The sequence below is a fragment of the Talpa occidentalis genome, unplaced genomic scaffold (assembly GCF_014898055.3).
Source record: "Talpa occidentalis isolate TD23 unplaced genomic scaffold, MPIMG_talOcc4v2.1 talOcc4.7, whole genome shotgun sequence".
In the NCBI taxonomy this organism is placed as follows: domain Eukaryota; kingdom Metazoa; phylum Chordata; class Mammalia; order Eulipotyphla; family Talpidae; genus Talpa; species Talpa occidentalis.
Window position 1 is genome coordinate 24222088 of NW_023605083.1, and position 18908 is coordinate 24240995.

The 18908-nt window shown below is 34.6% G+C and overlaps 1 protein-coding gene across 21 annotated transcripts in view; it reads left to right on the top strand.

Annotated features, from left to right (window-relative positions):
* The window catches only part of RFX3 (regulatory factor X3), a 275282-nt gene that overhangs the window by 40407 nt on the left and 215967 nt on the right, over window positions 1-18908 (top strand). For 5 of the 21 annotated variants that reach the window (XM_037491499.2, XM_054688849.1, XM_037491508.2 and 2 more), the window contains one exon: window positions 4538-4611. The exons of 12 other annotated variants lie outside the window; for them this stretch is intronic. In XM_037491499.2, the coding sequence (XP_037347396.1) occupies window positions 4538-4611 (74 nt within the window). 4 more of the 21 variants (XM_054688854.1, XM_037491509.2, XM_054688851.1 and 1 more) reach the window with 4 other exon arrangements.

Here is an 18908-nt window from a genome sequence, read left to right on the forward strand (position 1 = left end):
TGGCTTGTATGGTTAATCAGGTTCATTTTTTTCCTTCCACCTATAATTAAGATCCCCAATGGACCTAGATTGACCCTTAGTATGGTAAAGAACACAGGATGGAATCTGACTATAATTGCCCAGTTTTCATTTAGCTTTAACTATTTTATAGTTTCTTGTTGCTTTTATACTAGTCATCTGAATACTGGCCTTAATATTTCAGTAGTCTATTGCATTGATGGTGGTTCCAGTGAACCGTATTTCTGAATACTCATGCCCTTGTGAAGGCCTTTCAATCTAGACTGGGCCGGCAGTTTACTTTAACAAATAGAATACAATAAAGTTAAAGCTATTTCAGGTCTTGGGTAAGCCTTGTGTTGGCCTGGGTAGTTTTTGTTTCTGTGATTTTCAGAGATTTGGACCATTATGTAAGAGATCTGGCTATTTTCTTAAAGAGACCATATGGAGAAGAGGCCCCATGAAGAGGGAGAGAGATCCTGAGATTACATAAAAAGAAATTTAGCCATCCTAGTTTTTCCAGCTGAACCCAGTTCCTACCTGCCAGCTAAAAGCAGTTGTATGAATGAGCACGAGAGGAGCAGAAAACTGCCTAGCTGAGCCCAGTCCAGACTTATGAACAAGTAAAATGGTTGGTTTTTTCCAGCCAGTAAGTTTTGAGGTGGCTTATTATATACAGCATAGAAAATTAAAAGAAGCATAACTGTGTTCTTGAAAATAAAAGTTTTGCTGGAGGATGTTTACTTTTCTTAGCGTATCTTGAGTGTTTGGTCTTTCCTTGACTTAACAATATCTGACAATGTTGAAGAGAGATAGTAGTTATGCATTTTTTTTTTTTTCTCCTTTCCACAGAAGCTCAGCTTATTCTAACTTTAACTACACTGGTTTGACTGATACTTGGGTGAATTTGAGGTAAAGGCAATCTCTTTGTACCGATTCTCTTCAGACAAATCTCAGGAGATAGGATTGCTTCCTATGTTCAGGTCTCTTTGATTGCTCTTCTCTGTTGAATTTCTCACTCCTAGTCTTCTGTGACTCTTTATCCCTGTCAGAGTTGAATTGGATTTGGCCTAGATCAGCCAACTAAGACAAGATGAAATTGCTTTCTTCCTCACTTGAACTTGTTTCTGTTGTCCAGAAAAGACTGGGAGGTCTTTTGAATGAAAGACAAGAACTTTTATTTGTCATCATTCACATGTTAGTAGCAAATATATAATATGGTGACATTGCTCATGTAGTTTTATTTTTCCCTCTCACAAATCAGTTTCTCTCTTATTTAACTACATTTTGTGCTACGTGTTTTTTCCTAAGTTTCTAGTAGATTTAAGTATCAGTGACCTAAATATTTATAAGTTTAACTTTTAAAACCAAATATTTTTTTTTCTTAAAAATTGAATGGAGTTAGCTTAAAAACATTACAGAACTTAATTGGCTTCCAGATTGGTAGAGTAGAGATTTCAGTGTACTCAACCTCCAAAACAACAAAAACTTTGGCAAAACGACTACAATTGACCATTTCAGATTTCTGGCAATCTCCCACTCAGGAAGTGAGCTGAAAATTGTCTGTCCAAAAGAAAACTACTAGAATTTGGGATAGTGGAGTCTGTAACATTTAAATTTGTGGCTATGCCCATCTTCAATCCTTCCCCTGCAATAGTGGTAGGCATATCTAAAAAGCTGGTTGCATTTTAAATAATGTAGAGATCTCACCACTTTTAGAGATCCATTAAAAGCATTATCCCCAGAGTACAGTTAATATTTTGTCCAAACTTGCAGCTCCCTGGGAAAACTCTATTTTCAGAGAACGGTTGGCTATTTGATTTGATTCAGAGCTCAGCTCAGTTGAGGGAAGAAAAAGCCTACCCCCAGGGCTTAGCTGAAACAATAGCAGCTGTTGGCAACATCTCCACTGCTTAAGGCTGTGATTTCAGTTGGGGCAAAGAAAGCCTGGCTAAGAATTTAAAAGGAAATCCTGGAGCATTAAGCCAACCACAGGGAACTTAGAAAAGCTTCTGTATATTCCTAGATATCTATAAAGCTTCATGATATGCAAGGCTGTGCTCTTATTCAGGAAAGACCTAGAAAAGGAGATCATCACCTCTGACTAAACTTGAGGCTGTATAAACAGGAAGTGAAAGATGTTTTATAAACTGAAGTTTGAAGGTATGACTTATTGCAAAGTTTCCTCTGGCAAAGGGTTGAAGACAATTAGGCAAGACATTTACAGAAATTTTCTGACCATTGGTTGACTACTAAATTATGCTTACTCAGTTGAAACTCTTAGAATACCTGGCTTCATGGTAAAACAAGCACTTCACAAAAAAATCTAGCAGAGAACTCTATGGGAATACAAAATCCATAGAGCAGTACAGGAAAATGCTAGCAGCACCAAGGGAAAGAACAATAACCAATGATAGCAAAAACTGTTGGAGGGTGGTGTGGAGGATTCTGATACCAGAGTCGTTGGAATATATTCTCTAAAATGTTCTTTTCAATAAAAAATTATGCAAAGAAACAGGGAAGTATGCCATATACACAGAAGACAAACAAAGCAGCCAACAGAGAAATGTTCCTGTGGGAGTCAGATTCAGACTTAATAGACAAAGACTTTAAGTTAGCTATTATAAGTATGTTCGAAGAAATGAAACGGTGTCTAAACAATTAAAGGCACAAATGAGAATTATAGCTCTCCAAAGAAAATTCAATAAACAGTTTATAGAAAAACCATGTAGAATTCTGGATTGAAAAGTGTAAAAGCTAAAATGAAAAATTAATTTAAGAAGGGCTTATCAGCAGATATAAATTGGTAGATGAAAGAATTAGTCAACTTGAAGATAGATCAATAAAGATTATCCATTGTGAGGAACAGAAAATTAAAAAAATGAAGAGAACCTCAAGAAATCTGTGGTACAATATCAAGTGTACTAACACAATGAGAGTTCCAGATGGAGAAGAGAAAAAGGGGTACAAAGAATATTTACAGAAATAGTATGTGAAAACTTCTTACCTGAAAAATAATCTACACATTTAAGTAACTCAGCACACTTTAAGTAGAATAAACTCTAAGTGATCCATACTGAGAGCTATCATAGTGAAGTTTACAAATGTGAAAGACAGAGAAATCTTGAAAGCAGCAAGGAAAAAATAATGTTATATAAAAGGGATCCTCAATAAGATTAATATCTGACCTCTTATCAGAAAGTTTGGAAGCTAGAAGATAATGTTCAAAATGTTAAAAAAATGTCGACTAGGAATTCTAGAGCTTCACTGTCCTTCAAAGATGGAGAAATTAAGACATTTACAAACAAAGACTGAGGGTATTTATTGCTAGCAGCCTTGCCGTACTGAAAATAGTAAGGGGTCCTTCAAATGAATGAAACAACATGATAAACTCTAATCCACATGAAGAAATAAAGAACAATGGTAAAAGTCATACTTATAAAAGTAAGTATAAATACAATTTTGTAACTTTTTCTCCTGTTTTAAAAAACAACTACAAAAAACAAAAACATGTTTTGGGCTTTTATAAAGATGTAGTTTGTTAAGCAATAATATAAAAGAAGGGAGGAAAGTTTTTACTTTTTATTGAAATTAAGTTAGTATTAATCCAGACTAGCATGTTTTAAATTTAAATGCTAATTGTAATTTCCAGGACAACCACTATGAAAATAACACAAACATTACAGTGAAAGAAACAAGGTGATTACAAATGTGCATGATAAAATATCTGTTTAATACAAAAGAAGGCAAAAATTCAGAAACTGAAGATATTAGAGAACTTAAGTATTCCCTTATAGAAGAGATTATAATCTGTAATTTCCATGATAATGTCTTTATGTAATCTTTAAGAAAATGTTACCAGTAAGATGTATTGATTCATGGATTTGCTTAGGAACTAAATTTTATATTACTACCAAACTCTTATTATCAAAAGATTTTTAGAATATGCAATAAGAAAAACGCACTAAAGTGGAGTAAGTTTGAAAAGATTCCATTAGCTCTTGGTTCTTAACTTATGACTTTGTTTCCCTGGATATGAAACAGCAATATATGGAATTGAGATATATCTTTAATGTTGTTTATGAAATTTGGGTGCAAAAAATTTAGTTGTCTCTTTATGTGGAAAAGATGAACAAAGGGCTTTGGAGAATAGACATCAAGGAAGAAAAGGCTTCTGGAGATAAATGCACATGAGTTAAGATTGTCAAAAGAGAAATGTTCTGGGTAGAATATTTCAGAAGTCTTCAGAGGTATTTCTCTTTGGCAGTTTTATATATTGTTGGTTCTGTCTCCATCTACCCAGTATGTTGGAGATCCTATCTTATAACAAGGATTGTGTAGTGCAGTTTAGCGCTGCTACATAATGTATTACCTATGCCTTCAGAAAATAAACCCCATATTCATTTTATGGTATGAAGAATACTTAATTATATCAAGAAGTATCTGTAACTTCCTTGTTATAGGAAAAGTGATTAAACTGAATTTTCTTATTGCAAACTTAAACTATCATTAAAAAATGAAATTCTCAATCTGTTTTCAGTCCCAGCACTGTTGAAGAATATAGCACAGTTGCATCAATAATGATGGCTCACTCAACTGGGAGCATCTCTTTGGGTGAGAATAAGTAATATTGTAAAAGAACTCCAAGTAATTCTGATATGGCATACCTCTTTTCCATTATAAAAAGCATGTTTAAATCATAGATGCCTAGATTTTTATAAAAATCAGTGTTATTAAGAGATTACAGTGATTATAATTGATTTTACACTTGTGGGATTTTGTTGTTTTTTTTAAGATTTTTTTATTTTTATACAAGAGCTAGGGTACAGGCCACAGTCGCAAGAGGGTGAAAGGTTTCACCAGAGACAGCAGGGAGCAGAAAAGGCAGATGGACCGAAGTCACTACTGAGGGGAGCAGTGGGCGAGGCAGGAGAGGTCTGCCGCTCCATGTGGTAATCTCCCTGGTGGCCAGAATCAAACCTGCGCTGCAGAGGCTGCGGACAGCTTCACAGTGCAGCGCTCAACCTGCTTTGCCACTGGGGAGGCCCGATTTTGTTTTCTTAAGCAAAAGTTATATTGAACCACTTTACCGAAGTTTTCAAGATATTTCCATTCCTAGTTTTTTTAAAAACCATATTAACCATTTTTAAATGTACAGTGCAATAATGTTAGCTATAAGTAAATTCATGTGCCCCCGATTTGTAGAACTTTTTCAACTTACAAAACTGAAACTCTGTACCCATTTAAGAATAACACTCCTGTTTACCCGCAACCATTACTCCACTTTCTGGAATTAGACTACTTCAGATATCACATAAGTGGAATCATGCCATATTTATTCACCTGTAAATATCTTCTTTTGCTTAGCGCTGTGTCCACAAAGCTTATTCACATTTTAGCATATGAAAAGATCTTTTTCTTTTTTGATATTGAATAATATTCCATTGTATGTGGATACCATATTTATCCATTCATCCATTGATGGGTATTTGGGTAGCTTTCACCTTTTGGCCTGTGTAAACAGTACTGCAGTAAACCCTGATGTACAAATATGTCTTTGAGATCCTGTTTTCTATCCTTTTGGATATATACCCTAAAGTGGGATTGCTGAGTCATATGTTAACTCTTATTTTTAGTTTTTTGAGGAACTTCCACACTGCTTTTAAGAAAAGCTGCACCATTTTACATTCCCACCAACAGTGCACAAGGGTTCCATTTTTTTTACATCCTGCCCCTGCCCCCTGCTTTTTTAATAGTAGTTTTCCTAATCATGTCTAGGTTGTAAAGCTACTACTAACATGTTAGATCTTTACTTTCTCCTTATTCACTTTCCAAAGAAGTAGAATAGTTATTTAATATTTTCAATATTAAAATTATTGCAGATCTCACACTGTGTGCTGAAACTCAAAACACCAGTTAGGGCTAGTGTTTTAAACACTGGATTTAATATATAAGACTGGATTTATATATTCATAGTTAGAATTCCTTCATAGTTTAACAAATAAGGACCTCTTTATTCCTGGAATTCATATTATACTACATGAACACACCACTATTTTATAAGGCAGAGGTAAGTTATCTTTTGTCTCTAATTCTAGTTTTTAAAATAATAAATTTTCTTTAATGGCATCATCATAATAGAGATTGTGGTCTCTGGGCTGGCTCATCTTCTTTTTCTAAGCAGTCCTAAAATGCTATCTCTTGGGTTGCATTACTTCATTCTAAACCTAATATGCCTCTTTCACAGTAATCTCCATTTCACTTAACCTGCTATATCTGCTTGTACATCTTTCTCATCCATTCTCTACATATTTCTTGACTTAGTGGAGTTGTGTTGCCAAAAATTTTGCTTCAGTGTTGGCAGGCCAATAATGGCAAGTGCAGCTTATTTATACATGATTATTATAGTTATATTCAAGACAACAGATACAATGCTTATTGTCGAGCTTTTTCTCACAGCTACCTAAGTTTGGGCCTATAATTAGAAATATCTAACCTGTCTTTGAGTCATTGAAGGATTGTAGTGAGATTGGGGAGGAGGGAAAGAAACATTAAATTTGAGAAGAGATCTGTATTCAAGTCTTACCTCTTCCATTGTTGACTGATTTATCTTTACATATGTTTTTTATCCTGTTCAAGTATGAAATCTCATTTGTAAATTGAAGATAATGGTACTAATCTTTTATTTAAAGGTTCATTGATATTGTGAGCTTGTGTTTTTAGGAAATCTTTTAACCAAGGAGACTAAGATATTATCATTTCTCTTTTCCAAATAATGAAGGTAAAGGGATTTTCAACTCCTGTGGAACTTTGCTAGCCCATATTTGACAGTCGATCTCTTCTTTTAAGTTTGATTCTTATCTTTTTTTTAATTAAAAAAAACAGTGGGACATAGAAAGTGATATGTACATCGCCTATCATTTTAGCTAAAAAATATAAATGGACTCTCTTTTGATTAGAATGTAGACCTTTCTTTGTAGTATAAATTTGCTGACTGGAACTCCAAGTCTTTCTTAAATCTACATTAATAACAAATCATTTCCACTTTATACTTTGTTTCTTTAATGTAGTTAAAAGTTTTAACTGTTGGGCCTCCCCGGTGGCACAGCGGTTGAACACTGGGTTGCAAAGCTGCCCGCAACCTCTGTAGCGCTGGTTGGATCCCTGGCCGCCTGGCTACGGTCCCACATGGCACGCAGACCTCTCCTGCCTGCCGCCCACTGCTCCCCTCAGCAGTGTATTTCATCACTCTGCCTGTTCTGCTCCCTGCTCTGGCTCTGGTGAATTCTCTCACCCTCCCGCGCCTCTGACTGTACCCAATGCTTGTATAAATAAATAAATAAATCTTTATTAAAAAAAAAAGTTTTAACTGTTGAAAAGAAAGGTTCTCAAAGTGTCTTGGCAATTTCTTATGCAATTTTCTTTGGTTTCATCCCATACCTGCTGACTGAGAAACCTGGGGTGGGATACAGCAATCTATGTTTTAACAAGGATTCCATAGTTGAACCTATATTCTATATTTTATGACTTTCCAATTTTTGTATTTTTCTCATCTTTGCCTGTTTCAACAATAGTGTTTTGTATTGACTTGCCCTTATCAAGTCTTTTTTTTAAGAATTTTTTTTACTTATGCATACAAGAACTGAGGTGTAGACCAGAAGTACAGGAGGTAAGAGGATTCACCAGAGACAGAGTGGGGAGCAGAACTGGTGAATCTATTGAAATACACTACTGAGGGAGCAGCAGCTGAGACAGGAGAGGCCTGCTGGGCCATGTGGGTTAACTCCCTTGTCTGGGATTGAACTCATGCCACAGTGGCTGGTGATAGCTTGATAGCACCAAGACTTTAACCCTTGTGCCACCGGGAAGGTCTTTATCAAGTATTTTTAAAGATTTTCTCTTTATTTTTTTATTTTTTATTTTTTTAAAGATTTGTTTATTTATTTATACAAGCACTGGGTAGAGTCAGAAGCGCGGGAGGGTGAGAGAATTCACCAGAGCCAGAGCGGGGAGCAGAGCAGGCAGAAGGACCAAAGTACACTGCTGAGGGGAGCAGCCGGCGGCAGGAGAGGTCTGCGCGCCATGTGGGACCCTCCTCCGGTAGCTGGGGAGCAGCTGGGGATCAAACCGGCGCTGCAGAGGCTGCGGGCAGCTTCGCAACCCAGTGCTCAACCGCTGTGCCACCAGGGAGGCCCTCTCCTTAGTTTTTAAAGATATAATGCCTTTTATTTTTGTTTTCAAGGTTTGGCTAACATTTAATAAAATTAATTATAGTAAGAATAAAATTCCCCTAATGAGGTTTTGAAATACTTGCTACTAATTCTGAGAGAACATACTACTCAGCATTTGGAAGCGGAACTGTGAGGGGTAAATGAGAAAGCAGTCTGTGGATTGTGAGTTTTCAGTCTGCTATCAGCATCTGTCAGTGAAGTGCAGAGGAAATGGAGAGTGTGGGTTCACAACAAATTGGTACGTGAAAGTTGGTCAAGTGACATCTTATATAAATTTTTCTGTTACAGCTTTATTGATTTCTCTGATCCAATTCTCTTGATAAACCTTAGCTAAGTGTGCATGTTTTAGACTTTTGTTGGTCTGTAAGTAGTCTTCTTGATTAGATCCTGTAGTTTGAAATTTGTTCTTAACAATTCCAAAATCTCTTAGGTCAATATTATGGAGAAAGAAGAGGGCCCACCAAGCAGCTCTTTGGAAGGCGTGTGCCTATCATTGTTAACATCCAACAGGAATCTGCAGCAGCTAATACTTGAAATAAAAAGTGGTTGGAAATGTTCTTTCCTAGGCCATGACTATAACTTTTGCTCCAGCTTTTAGTGCCTTCTTAGATTTTGAGAGAACCAGTCATATTTGGGGTTTATTCAAGAATCATGATGGCAATTCCTATGAAATATTCCTATGAAATATTTGCCCACCATTGAGATCCGTACAGGGTTATGTAAGTTGATCTGTCATCTGAAGTAAAAACATTGTTATTTGGCAAAAGTCCAGTTGGAGTTTTGATCGAGCTGCTTTTTTAAATGTATATTTTAATTATTTGTATATTTTTAACCACATTGCTAATCTCATGAAGAGAAAGAGCTTAAATAGCCTGTCTAAACCCACACTGGATCATGTTGTTACTGCAATAGTTGGGTTACTGAAACATTAATAGAAAACTACCTAACGCACAGAAAATAACTTGCATAACACATGAGGACACTATAAATGCTATCCATTAAAACAGCAGTACTAGTCCCACTGAAGTTGTTCAGATACATATTGGATATTGTTGAGTATTCATTCTCCAGTGACACAGTCACTCCATTATACAACCTGTAAATCTTTTTAATAAAGGAGTGAATCTGTAAATCTTTTTAACAAAGGAGGGAATATTGTTTAAACACTTAAGATGGACGTAAGTTGTTATTAGGAATAGTCTCTAAATCCACATATTTGATATACATTGCATAATATATTTAAAGTCCACTCTGCTGTATTGGAAATTTTCATGCAAACTAAAAAATGACATAAAAAATTACATAAAATATAGTAATTATTGAATAAGTTTTGAATGTTAACTGTTAGTGCTGTATACATGTTATATCATTTTATATTTATAGTGTCCCTCAAGAGTGTTATTATTACAGTACAAAACACAGTAAAGCTAAAATGGACAATTATAACTTAGACACATACTGCAGGGGAGGAGGAGGGAGAGGTATGGGGGAGGGAGGGAGGAGCACAGGAGATTGAGGCTGTGGTGCATGGGTGAATTGGTAAAGAAAACTCTATGGGGACTACACTTGAGTGGGTAAGGGGAAGCAAATATTGTTTAAAAATGAACAATGATGTAAAAAATAAAAAAAATTTAAAAGTGTTATTATTTAGGTTTTGTTGATGCAAAAGATGGAATAAGAAAGCCCTGTGACTCACACAAGGTCATTTAACTAGTCGGTGGCAGAACTGGACTTGAACCTTGTCTGTTTAACACCTAATATAAGCTTTTAACTACTACTTCACACCTTAATATCCGGTGCTTTAATATTCCTGGCCTGCTTTCAAAAACTTCTGTCTTCCTGTCAATTCCAGAGATAACATTCAATAACTTGACAACAGCGACCTTTCTAAATAAATATAGACTGTTACAGAACCAGATGGCCCTAGATAATATTTTATTTTTCTGGCTCAAAATAAATTGCCTGCTCTAAGACTGATAAAGTCCAAAAAGACCCTTCTGTGTCCCAGGCCTTCATCAGGCCACATGGCTAGCCAATGCCCTTTATCATGAGCCAGTCACAAGTACAGAGCCTTATGTCTTTATGCTGTAATTTAGATTAGGGCCTAATGAAAGGGCAAGAAACTGTTTTACAAATGAGATCATTCTGACTTTCAATAATGGCTGTGGGTAGAAAGATTCTGAGAAATTAAAGATAGAAAGGCTGTGTTACTGTCTATCCTATTAAGAAGGTATAAGCAAGGAGGATGATTTATAATTTAACAAATTCCCAAATTATTCATCTGTTTTTCTGTTGGTTTTGAAATAAAAATTTTCTAATAACTAGAAATCTTATTTTTGGATTATGTAACAGCTAGGTGGGAATCTTTTTTACAGCCTGAGACAAATATTTTAAGAGAAGAAGTTTAAAAATTGGAAGCTAAGTTACTATGTCATACATAAGCATAAACGAACATAGTGCTTTTATGGACTCAATTACACTTAGTGAAATTCAGATTTAGAGAGATCAGGTTACACAGGATAGTCATAGAAATATTTCAAAGATATGTTGAAGCTACCTTTTAACTAACAATAAATTACAGTAAAAGTGGAAGCCACATTCTTGTAGTCAGGATGCCTATGTTTGAAACTTGCTTTTTTTTTTTTTTTACTCTGAGTTCTTGATTTAATTCTCAGAGTTTCAGCTTTCTCATATGTAAAATGAGGCTAGAATAATATTATCTGCCATGTTTCAACACAGAGTTTTTCTGAAGACTAAATGAGGCCGCGTGTGACCAAAGTTATGTTGATGTACAAGTGAATCTGTTACTATGGTAGCATCTAGTATCTAATGGGAAGTGTTCTCAGTTGTGAGCAGGACACACCTGCCTTTGAAATTGCTGTAATTTGGTACTTTAGTAACTTGGACCAAATGAGGACAACATTAGTTCTCTTTATAAGATAATAGTCTCTCCTGCACAGTTGTGAGAATCATGTTAGTGTAGATAACATTTTCAAATTTTTATAAAATAGAGATTGAGTAGTAGTTGTAACATCATTTTTTTATTTCAGGAAGTTAGGAAAGAAATATCTGGAGGCTTCTTATCTGTTCTCAAGTATCTTAGCAAGATATATGCCATAGAGTAGAAGAAAGTTAGTGGAGAAGGATTCTTGAAATTCATTTACCTTATCCTCCTTGATTAAGGATTACTCTCAATCATAGTTTTGTTATTTTTGCCATATTCATATACATACAGGCATTATTAGTTATACCAGATGGCAACTATTTCTCAATCTTGATGAGTATAGATTTCTGAAAATGTAAAACCATAGAAGTATTTTGCCTGTAGATCATATTATGTTGTGAAAAGAACCCTGGCTTTGTTGTCAAAAAGTTGTGGAGGGCCTCCCCGGTGGTGCAGGAGTTAAAGTCTTACCACTATTAAGCTATCACCAGCCGCTGTTAAGTTTGATCCCTGGTCAGCACATGGCACAGCAGACCTCCCCTGTCTTGCCTGCTGCTCCCCTCAGCAGTCTATTTCAGTAGAACCACCTGTTCTGCTCCCGACTCTGTCTCTGGTGAATCCTCTCACCACCCCCTGCAACTCTGTCCTACACCCCAGCTCTTGTATGCATAAATAAGAATAAATCTTTAAAAAATAGTTATTGTGGAATATGAGCCTGCCAATTATTAATTATGGGACAATGAAAAATTTTTATAGTGTTTGATGCAGGTAGTTATTTAACTGTACTGCTGTTTCTTTATCTACTGTATAGGCCCTATGTAATCTGTTAGCCATTTCGCATGTGATACTTTGTATCTGAGGTGTTTGCTTTTTATTTTATTTATACTAATGAGGTTTTTCCTTTGTCTCCCACAAATATGATAGTGGTTCCTCAAGATGGCAGGGAGGTATAACAGCAAATCAGAATCTTGGAGATGTGGTTCAGGTGTAGTTGGAAAATGTTTGTTTCGTTTTAAGTCTGGTTTATGGATTAAACATAGAACTATATTCTTTAAAACTATAATTGGTTAGGTCATTTCTTCTTCAATTTTAAATGTAGGTTTCCATTTACCTATGATGGTTTGTTTTGCTTATATTAGGGGCCACATGTTTAAAAAATTTATTAGGAATCGAGGCTCTCTGATGGTGCAAGGGTTTAAGTCTTAGCACTGTGAAGCTATCTATCAGCAGCTACTGCAGCACAAGTTCGATCTCTGGCCAGGGAGCTGACCTACATGGCACAGCAGATCTCTTCTGTCTCGCCCGCTCCTCCCCTCAGCAGTGTATTTTGGTGGATCTGCCTGTACTGCTTCCCACTCTTTTTCTGGTGGATCTTCTCACCCCTCTCCCCCCCGTTCCTCTGGCCTACACCCAGTTCTTGTATGCATAAATAAATAAATCTTCAAAAAATGTATTAGAAATCTAAATGGCAGTTTTTAATTATGAAATTTAAAAATAGTAATAAATATATTATGAGAAGAGCTAGTCTAAAGAAAATAACATGAAAATAATGTTTTATCATTGAAACTCAGTGGAGCCGATACAGAGAGTATTTAAATCATAATAAAGAATAATAACCTTTGTGCACTTTTTAGAGCACAGTGTTAAGAGATTACATAGTTACTGTGTTGATAAGTTTGCTTTAACACTAAAAATATTCTTTGTATTTTTATTTAATAATTTGGAAATTTACAAATTGACCCTTAAATTTAAAAAAAAAAATCTAAACCAATTCATTATTCAGTTCTAAATTGTCATGGGACAAGATTAGAAAAATGGAAGATTGGTATATAAAAAGGGTGATATACCAGCATATAAACCAATGATTTAGTGTGAATTTTATGTCTTAGCAGAATTTTGACTTTGTAATGTATTTTCCTTCATGCTAAATAAATTAATGAGCAGAATTTCTCTCTTGATCATCTGTAATAAAATGTAATTGTAACTCGTTGTCTGTGGTCTTTCAGCTGAATTTTTAAAATATGAATTTATTGAAGTGGCTTTGACTATGCTAATTAGAGAATTAATATTACAAAAATTGAAAGTCAATATTTTGAAGTAGAATGAATTGGTTGTGGAAAGGGATACAAAAAGTGTAGTTTTACATTTTCAACTTATGTTTATATTGTCCTTCAGAATGTTTAATATTTTGTAATGATTTTTTTCTTGCAAAAAGTAAACAATCAGGCAAAAATATGAGATGTTTTCAGTTGTCCAAGGCTAATATTGACTTAAATAGGTCTAGGTCTTCATGGTTGACAGTTGTAGATAATTAGCTTTTTCTTCTTTAACAAAGAAAGCAAATGGTGCTGCAAGACTTTCATTGCCTTTTCTGTCATCATAATAATAATGTATGTATTTAACTTCTGCAGTTCCTTAAATTGATTTAGTGCTAAGCTGCCTACATTACATATAATAGGAGTGACAAGTGAAAGCTACAGCACATATTTGCGAGGCAAAAGGGAGCAGTGATTGACAGCAAAGTTCCTCTCTACAAGAAATAGCTGTGTTGTGGAGCTCAAAAAGGGCCAGATACATAATTCTTAAAATTGTAGAGCAGATTCATGAAATGAATTTTAAAAAGTGATTGCCACTTGGTGTATTTGTGTTTCTATGCTTTTGGCTCTGGGTGAGGGGGTCCAGACGGACAGGATTTTACATCACTTGCATATGAGGAGATTCCTTTTAAGAATATTAGTATTTGTAATTTAAGATTGATACTTCCAAATTATAGATCAAATTATGACTGTACTCAGTAACTGAAAATTTCCTTCTGCTGTAACTGATTCACCTTATTTGAATAAGTCAAATAATACATCTATTCAAATGAGGAGTTTAAGACTGTAAATCGAGCTATTCTTCAATGAAAATATCCATTTTCACATGTCTGTAAAGTTTGAGGTATCATTTCTGAAAAGGTAATTCTTGTAAGATTTAGTGTGGATTCTTTTGGTCAGAGTGGCTAAGTTTGGTCTTCTTTCAAAAGTGTTCAAAATATTTTCCAGGGCCTTTGTTGCTGTGACATGCCCAGAAGCTATGGTTGAAAAGACACTTCGTGATTGTTTTTGAATAATGCTCTCCGATAAACCCAGAATGTTAGGCTTCATACTATACCGTGGATCTGCTTTTTGTTCTGTAAAAACTCTTGTGTCTATGGGACACAGGGGAGCCCTATATGTCCTTGTACATTGGCAGCCTCTGCTGGCCATTGCATAGAGCAGCATTGAACTAATTTCTTTCCAATCCTGGTTACATATGATTTTACTTGAGTTAAGATTTCACTTTTTTTTCTTTAGCCCTAATCCTCTTTGTTATTCTCCTTTTAAGAGCAGTTTATCAATGGGAATCTCAATTTATAGTTACTAAAGAGCTACTAATCTAGTGTTATTATTAAGCCAATATCAAAAATGAATGGACTTCTTAAGAATTTTGGGAAGTTTCTAACACTGCCCTGAGAAATAATTTCTGTCTAAGAAGATTTCTGTTTGTAGATTTTAAAATTCTTTCTTAGTTGCACACCTTTAATTGGACACTTACTTTTGCTTAACCCTGATTCTCTGAAATAAAGCTCTAATTCAGTGATTTTAATTAAACAGATCTTTATTAATATTTTAGATTTATGTATATCAACTATTTTAAAAGTTTCCATAAAGTGGCTATAAATTCTTTCTGGGCATTGTGAATACAGATATCTCATGCATAGGTGAGTAGAAGCTTTATAGTTACAAATATATGCAAATAAACTATCCAGTGGCAGTAAACTCAGGATTATTCTGGTTTCTGGGGTAATATCTTTGGTTTAGGTAATAATTTGACCAGATGTAGTTAACATGATTTTCCTTAACAAAATAGATCCATTTGTTGGCATTTCAGTTTTATTAGTGACTCCAGTGGTCTCTTATCTTTAGTCTCTTGGCATTTTCAAATAAGTAATTTAGTGGAATTTTTTAATATAATTTCAAAGATAATGCCTTTCATTCCTACTGCTCCCACCTATTCCTAGATTATTATAATACTGGTACATCTCCTAGCCTCCATGTTCTCTTTGCCTTTTAATTCAACCCTTACAGCTTAGCCATGTGTATTTGATGAAAACATTGTTTTCATCACTCTTGAAAAAAAAAAAAGATTTTTTTTTTTTTTAGAAAAGGAGCTAAGTGCCATAAAGAATGGAGCAAGAAAAGAGCACTGGGGTTGGAAATAGGAAAATCTTGCTTTTTTTTTTTTTTGTCGTAGCTCTTGTTGTATAATCTTAAGCTTAGAAATAACCTTGCTAAGCCTCTTTAACCCATTTTATAAAATACCTTGTTGTGGAGTTTGGTTGATAAAAGTATGTGTGTAATTGTCATGAGTTCTGCAGAACTGCATTACTTTTACTGGTACAGAGTAAAAAGACCAGTTCCTGAGTCTAAAATTTCTAAATAGCTCAATTTCTGCACTGTGACTGGCATATACTGGGTCCTCAATAAATACTTCTTGGATAAATCAATCTTACCATTCCAACATTATCATGTACTTCTCTCACTAATCTTACATTTCAGGTCAGTGATTTTTCTACTCTCTCCACTGAAACATTCATGTAATCAAACTAATTGATTAGTAGTAGTCAAGTTCCTCTTAATTAAATTTAGTCCACTTTTGCTTTCTTTACTGTCATAGCAATCTTACTCTCTTTACCACTCATCACTCTATTTTGGCATATATTGTAGCTTATATTATTAATAGGAATGTCCTGTTGGTTTGCCTTATTTTTCCAAACTGCTGAAATACAGGAATGATAGCTTTGTTTTTGGAGTTACTTTAATCTGATTTGCAGTATATTCAAATTGATACATTGATAAGAAATGGTTTTTATTGTGTTTGCCAAGAGATAAAGTTTAGAACAAGGGTTGACAGGTTTTTAGATGTGGGGTACTAAGATACTGACAGATCTCTGTTACCCTGATTTATAGTGTTAAGATTGCAGATTATACGGGCTTTAGGGAAGGTCCCCTTCTGGAGAAGAGTGACCTACATGTTATTATCGGTTGGAGGCTATTTTAATAAAGCATCCTTCAAAATACAGATACCTGAATTAGTAAGCAGGTTCTCATATACCAGTATAATTTCCTTGGAGGTACAAAATGAAGTGATAAGAGACAAAGACATAAAGTGAGACTGACTTTTCCAATGATAGCCTATTGGCTTTTTAAAGTATATTTTACATATGTTATAATTCAGGAATTTAGAAAACCTAAATAAGGGACCAGGAAAAAGACTAATTATGAAGTAAAAATCAAAATCAACAAGCAACTATAATTCAATAATTTTAAGGGTACAATTTAATGAGTTTTATACAGAACATTTTTATCATCCCAGTAAATTGTTTGTTCTGGCCCTTTTATAGTCAGTGTTCGACCCTATTCCCTGTCCCCTGGCAACCACAAATCTGTTTTGTAGCATTATTGCCTTGATCTAGAATTTCATATAAATGGAATTATACATTTTGTTTTGAATCTGACTTCTTTTCGATTATACCTGTACATAATCCAGTACTCCAAGTAAATGTGTAAATAATCCAAGCTCCAGTAAATATGTAGTTGATAACTCAATGTAGATTTAATTTATATTTTTTTCAAATAACAAATGAGGGCCTCTCCTGGGGGCACATCAGTTGAGCGCTGGGCTGCTGCGAAGCTGCCCCCAGCCTCTGCAGCGCTGGTTTGATCCCCAGCCGCTGGCGAGGGTCCCACATGGTGCGACAAACCTCTCCTGCCGCGCCCACTGCTCCCCTCAGCAGTGTATTTCGTCAAGTTTGCTGTTCTATTCCCCATTCTGGCTCTGGTGAATTCTCTCACCTTCCTGCACTTCTAACTGTACCCAGTGCTTGTATAAATAAATAAATCAGTCTTTAAAAAAAAAAAAGAAAGAAAACCCAAATAACAAATGATGTTTAGCATTGTTTCATATGCTTACTTGTCATTTGCATATTTTCTTTTGGTAAAATGTTCAAACTATGTATCTGTGCATACATTGTGTACTTCATTCTTTTTTATTGCTGAGAAGTAGTTCATTGTATGGCTATACTACAATTTGTTTATTCTGTTTACTAGGTATTTGGATTGTTTCTAGGTTTTTGCTGTTATGAATAAAGTTGTTATCTAGTACAAGTGTTTGTTTGGACATGAGTTTTTCTTTTACTCAGTTTAATGAGTAGAGGAGAGATAGCTGAATCACATGAAATAAGTATATTTAACATTATAAATGAAATGTTTTCCAAATTGGCTTTGCCATTCTGCATCCCCACTGGTTTTGTATGAGTTCTAGAAGCTCTGCATCCTTGCCACTACATGATATTGACAGTGCTTTTATTTTTAGCTCCAGTAAATATGTAGTTGATAACTCAATGTAGTTTTAATTTGAATTTCTCTAAAATAACTAATGATGTTTAGTATTTTTCATGTTCATGGTCATTTTCATGTCTTCTTTCAGTAAAATGCCCAAACTGTATGTCTGTTTTAAAAGTCATGTTTTTTGTGTCCTTTTTACAGTGTTCTTTTTAGATATTCATATTCTAGATACAAATCCTTTGTCAAAAATATGTTTTGTAAACTTTCTTCCCATGTCTGTAGGCTTGTGTGTACAGTTTTTTAAAATGTCATTTCAAATATCAAAAGCCTTAATTTTTATGGAGTTACTTATCCTTGTTTTTCTTTAGGTTTTTTGTGGAGTGTTAAACATTTTTGTCTGACCTAATATCAGTTAAATTGTCTCATGTTTTCTTTTAGGGGGTCTATAATTTTATCTTTAGGTCTGTGATGCAGTTTGAATTATTGTTATATATGGTGTGAGGTAAGTTTCATACATTTGCATGAGTATCTAGTTTCTCAACTACCTTTTTTTTTTAATTGAGGTAATATTGGTTCACAACATTGTATATAATTTAGAAGTATAGGATCTCCCCCATCAGATGTTGTTACCGCACCACGCTCACCACCAAGACACCCATCTTCCTCCACCGTAGACCATTGTACTGCCTCCCATCTTGGTTTTCTCCTCTCCTGTACCCCTCCTGATCTGATAGCCTCAGATTTACAGTCAAATTTCTAGAGTTTGTTGTTGATGTGGCTTTATTTACTTGGCCCTTTGTTTTGTTTCTCTCTATTCTACATGTAAGTGGCACCATGTAAGTGGCACTCTATTCAACTACCTTTTGTTGAAAAAGACTATAATTTCTTCTTTGAATTACCTTGTCATCTTTTATCAAAAGTCAATTGGCCATATATACATGTGGTAAATTTTTGTAACAAAATAAAACGAAACAAACCTCGATCTAATAGGATATTGTTTAATGGTACTTTTTCCTAGCAAGAAACTATTCCTTAAATTAAAATACTTTTAAATTGTATCTATTTAGATGAGATATGTTAGTGTATTTTAATTGTTTAATCATCATTTAGACTTGACCTATTGGATGATTTTTTACATGTCAGTATTAAAACCATTTTATCTTCATGTAAAGCACATTCTGTGAGTTTTGGTATCAGGATAACAAATGGTTATTTACTGCTAACAAAGTATCTGTTAAAGTTATTTTGAAGGATTGTGAAATTGGATAAATGAATAATAATGATAACTACATATGCTGTGTAATAAAGAATCAAAACTCAGTTTATGTTTTGAGTGAAAATGAAATTTATTGCTCTATTACTTTAAAG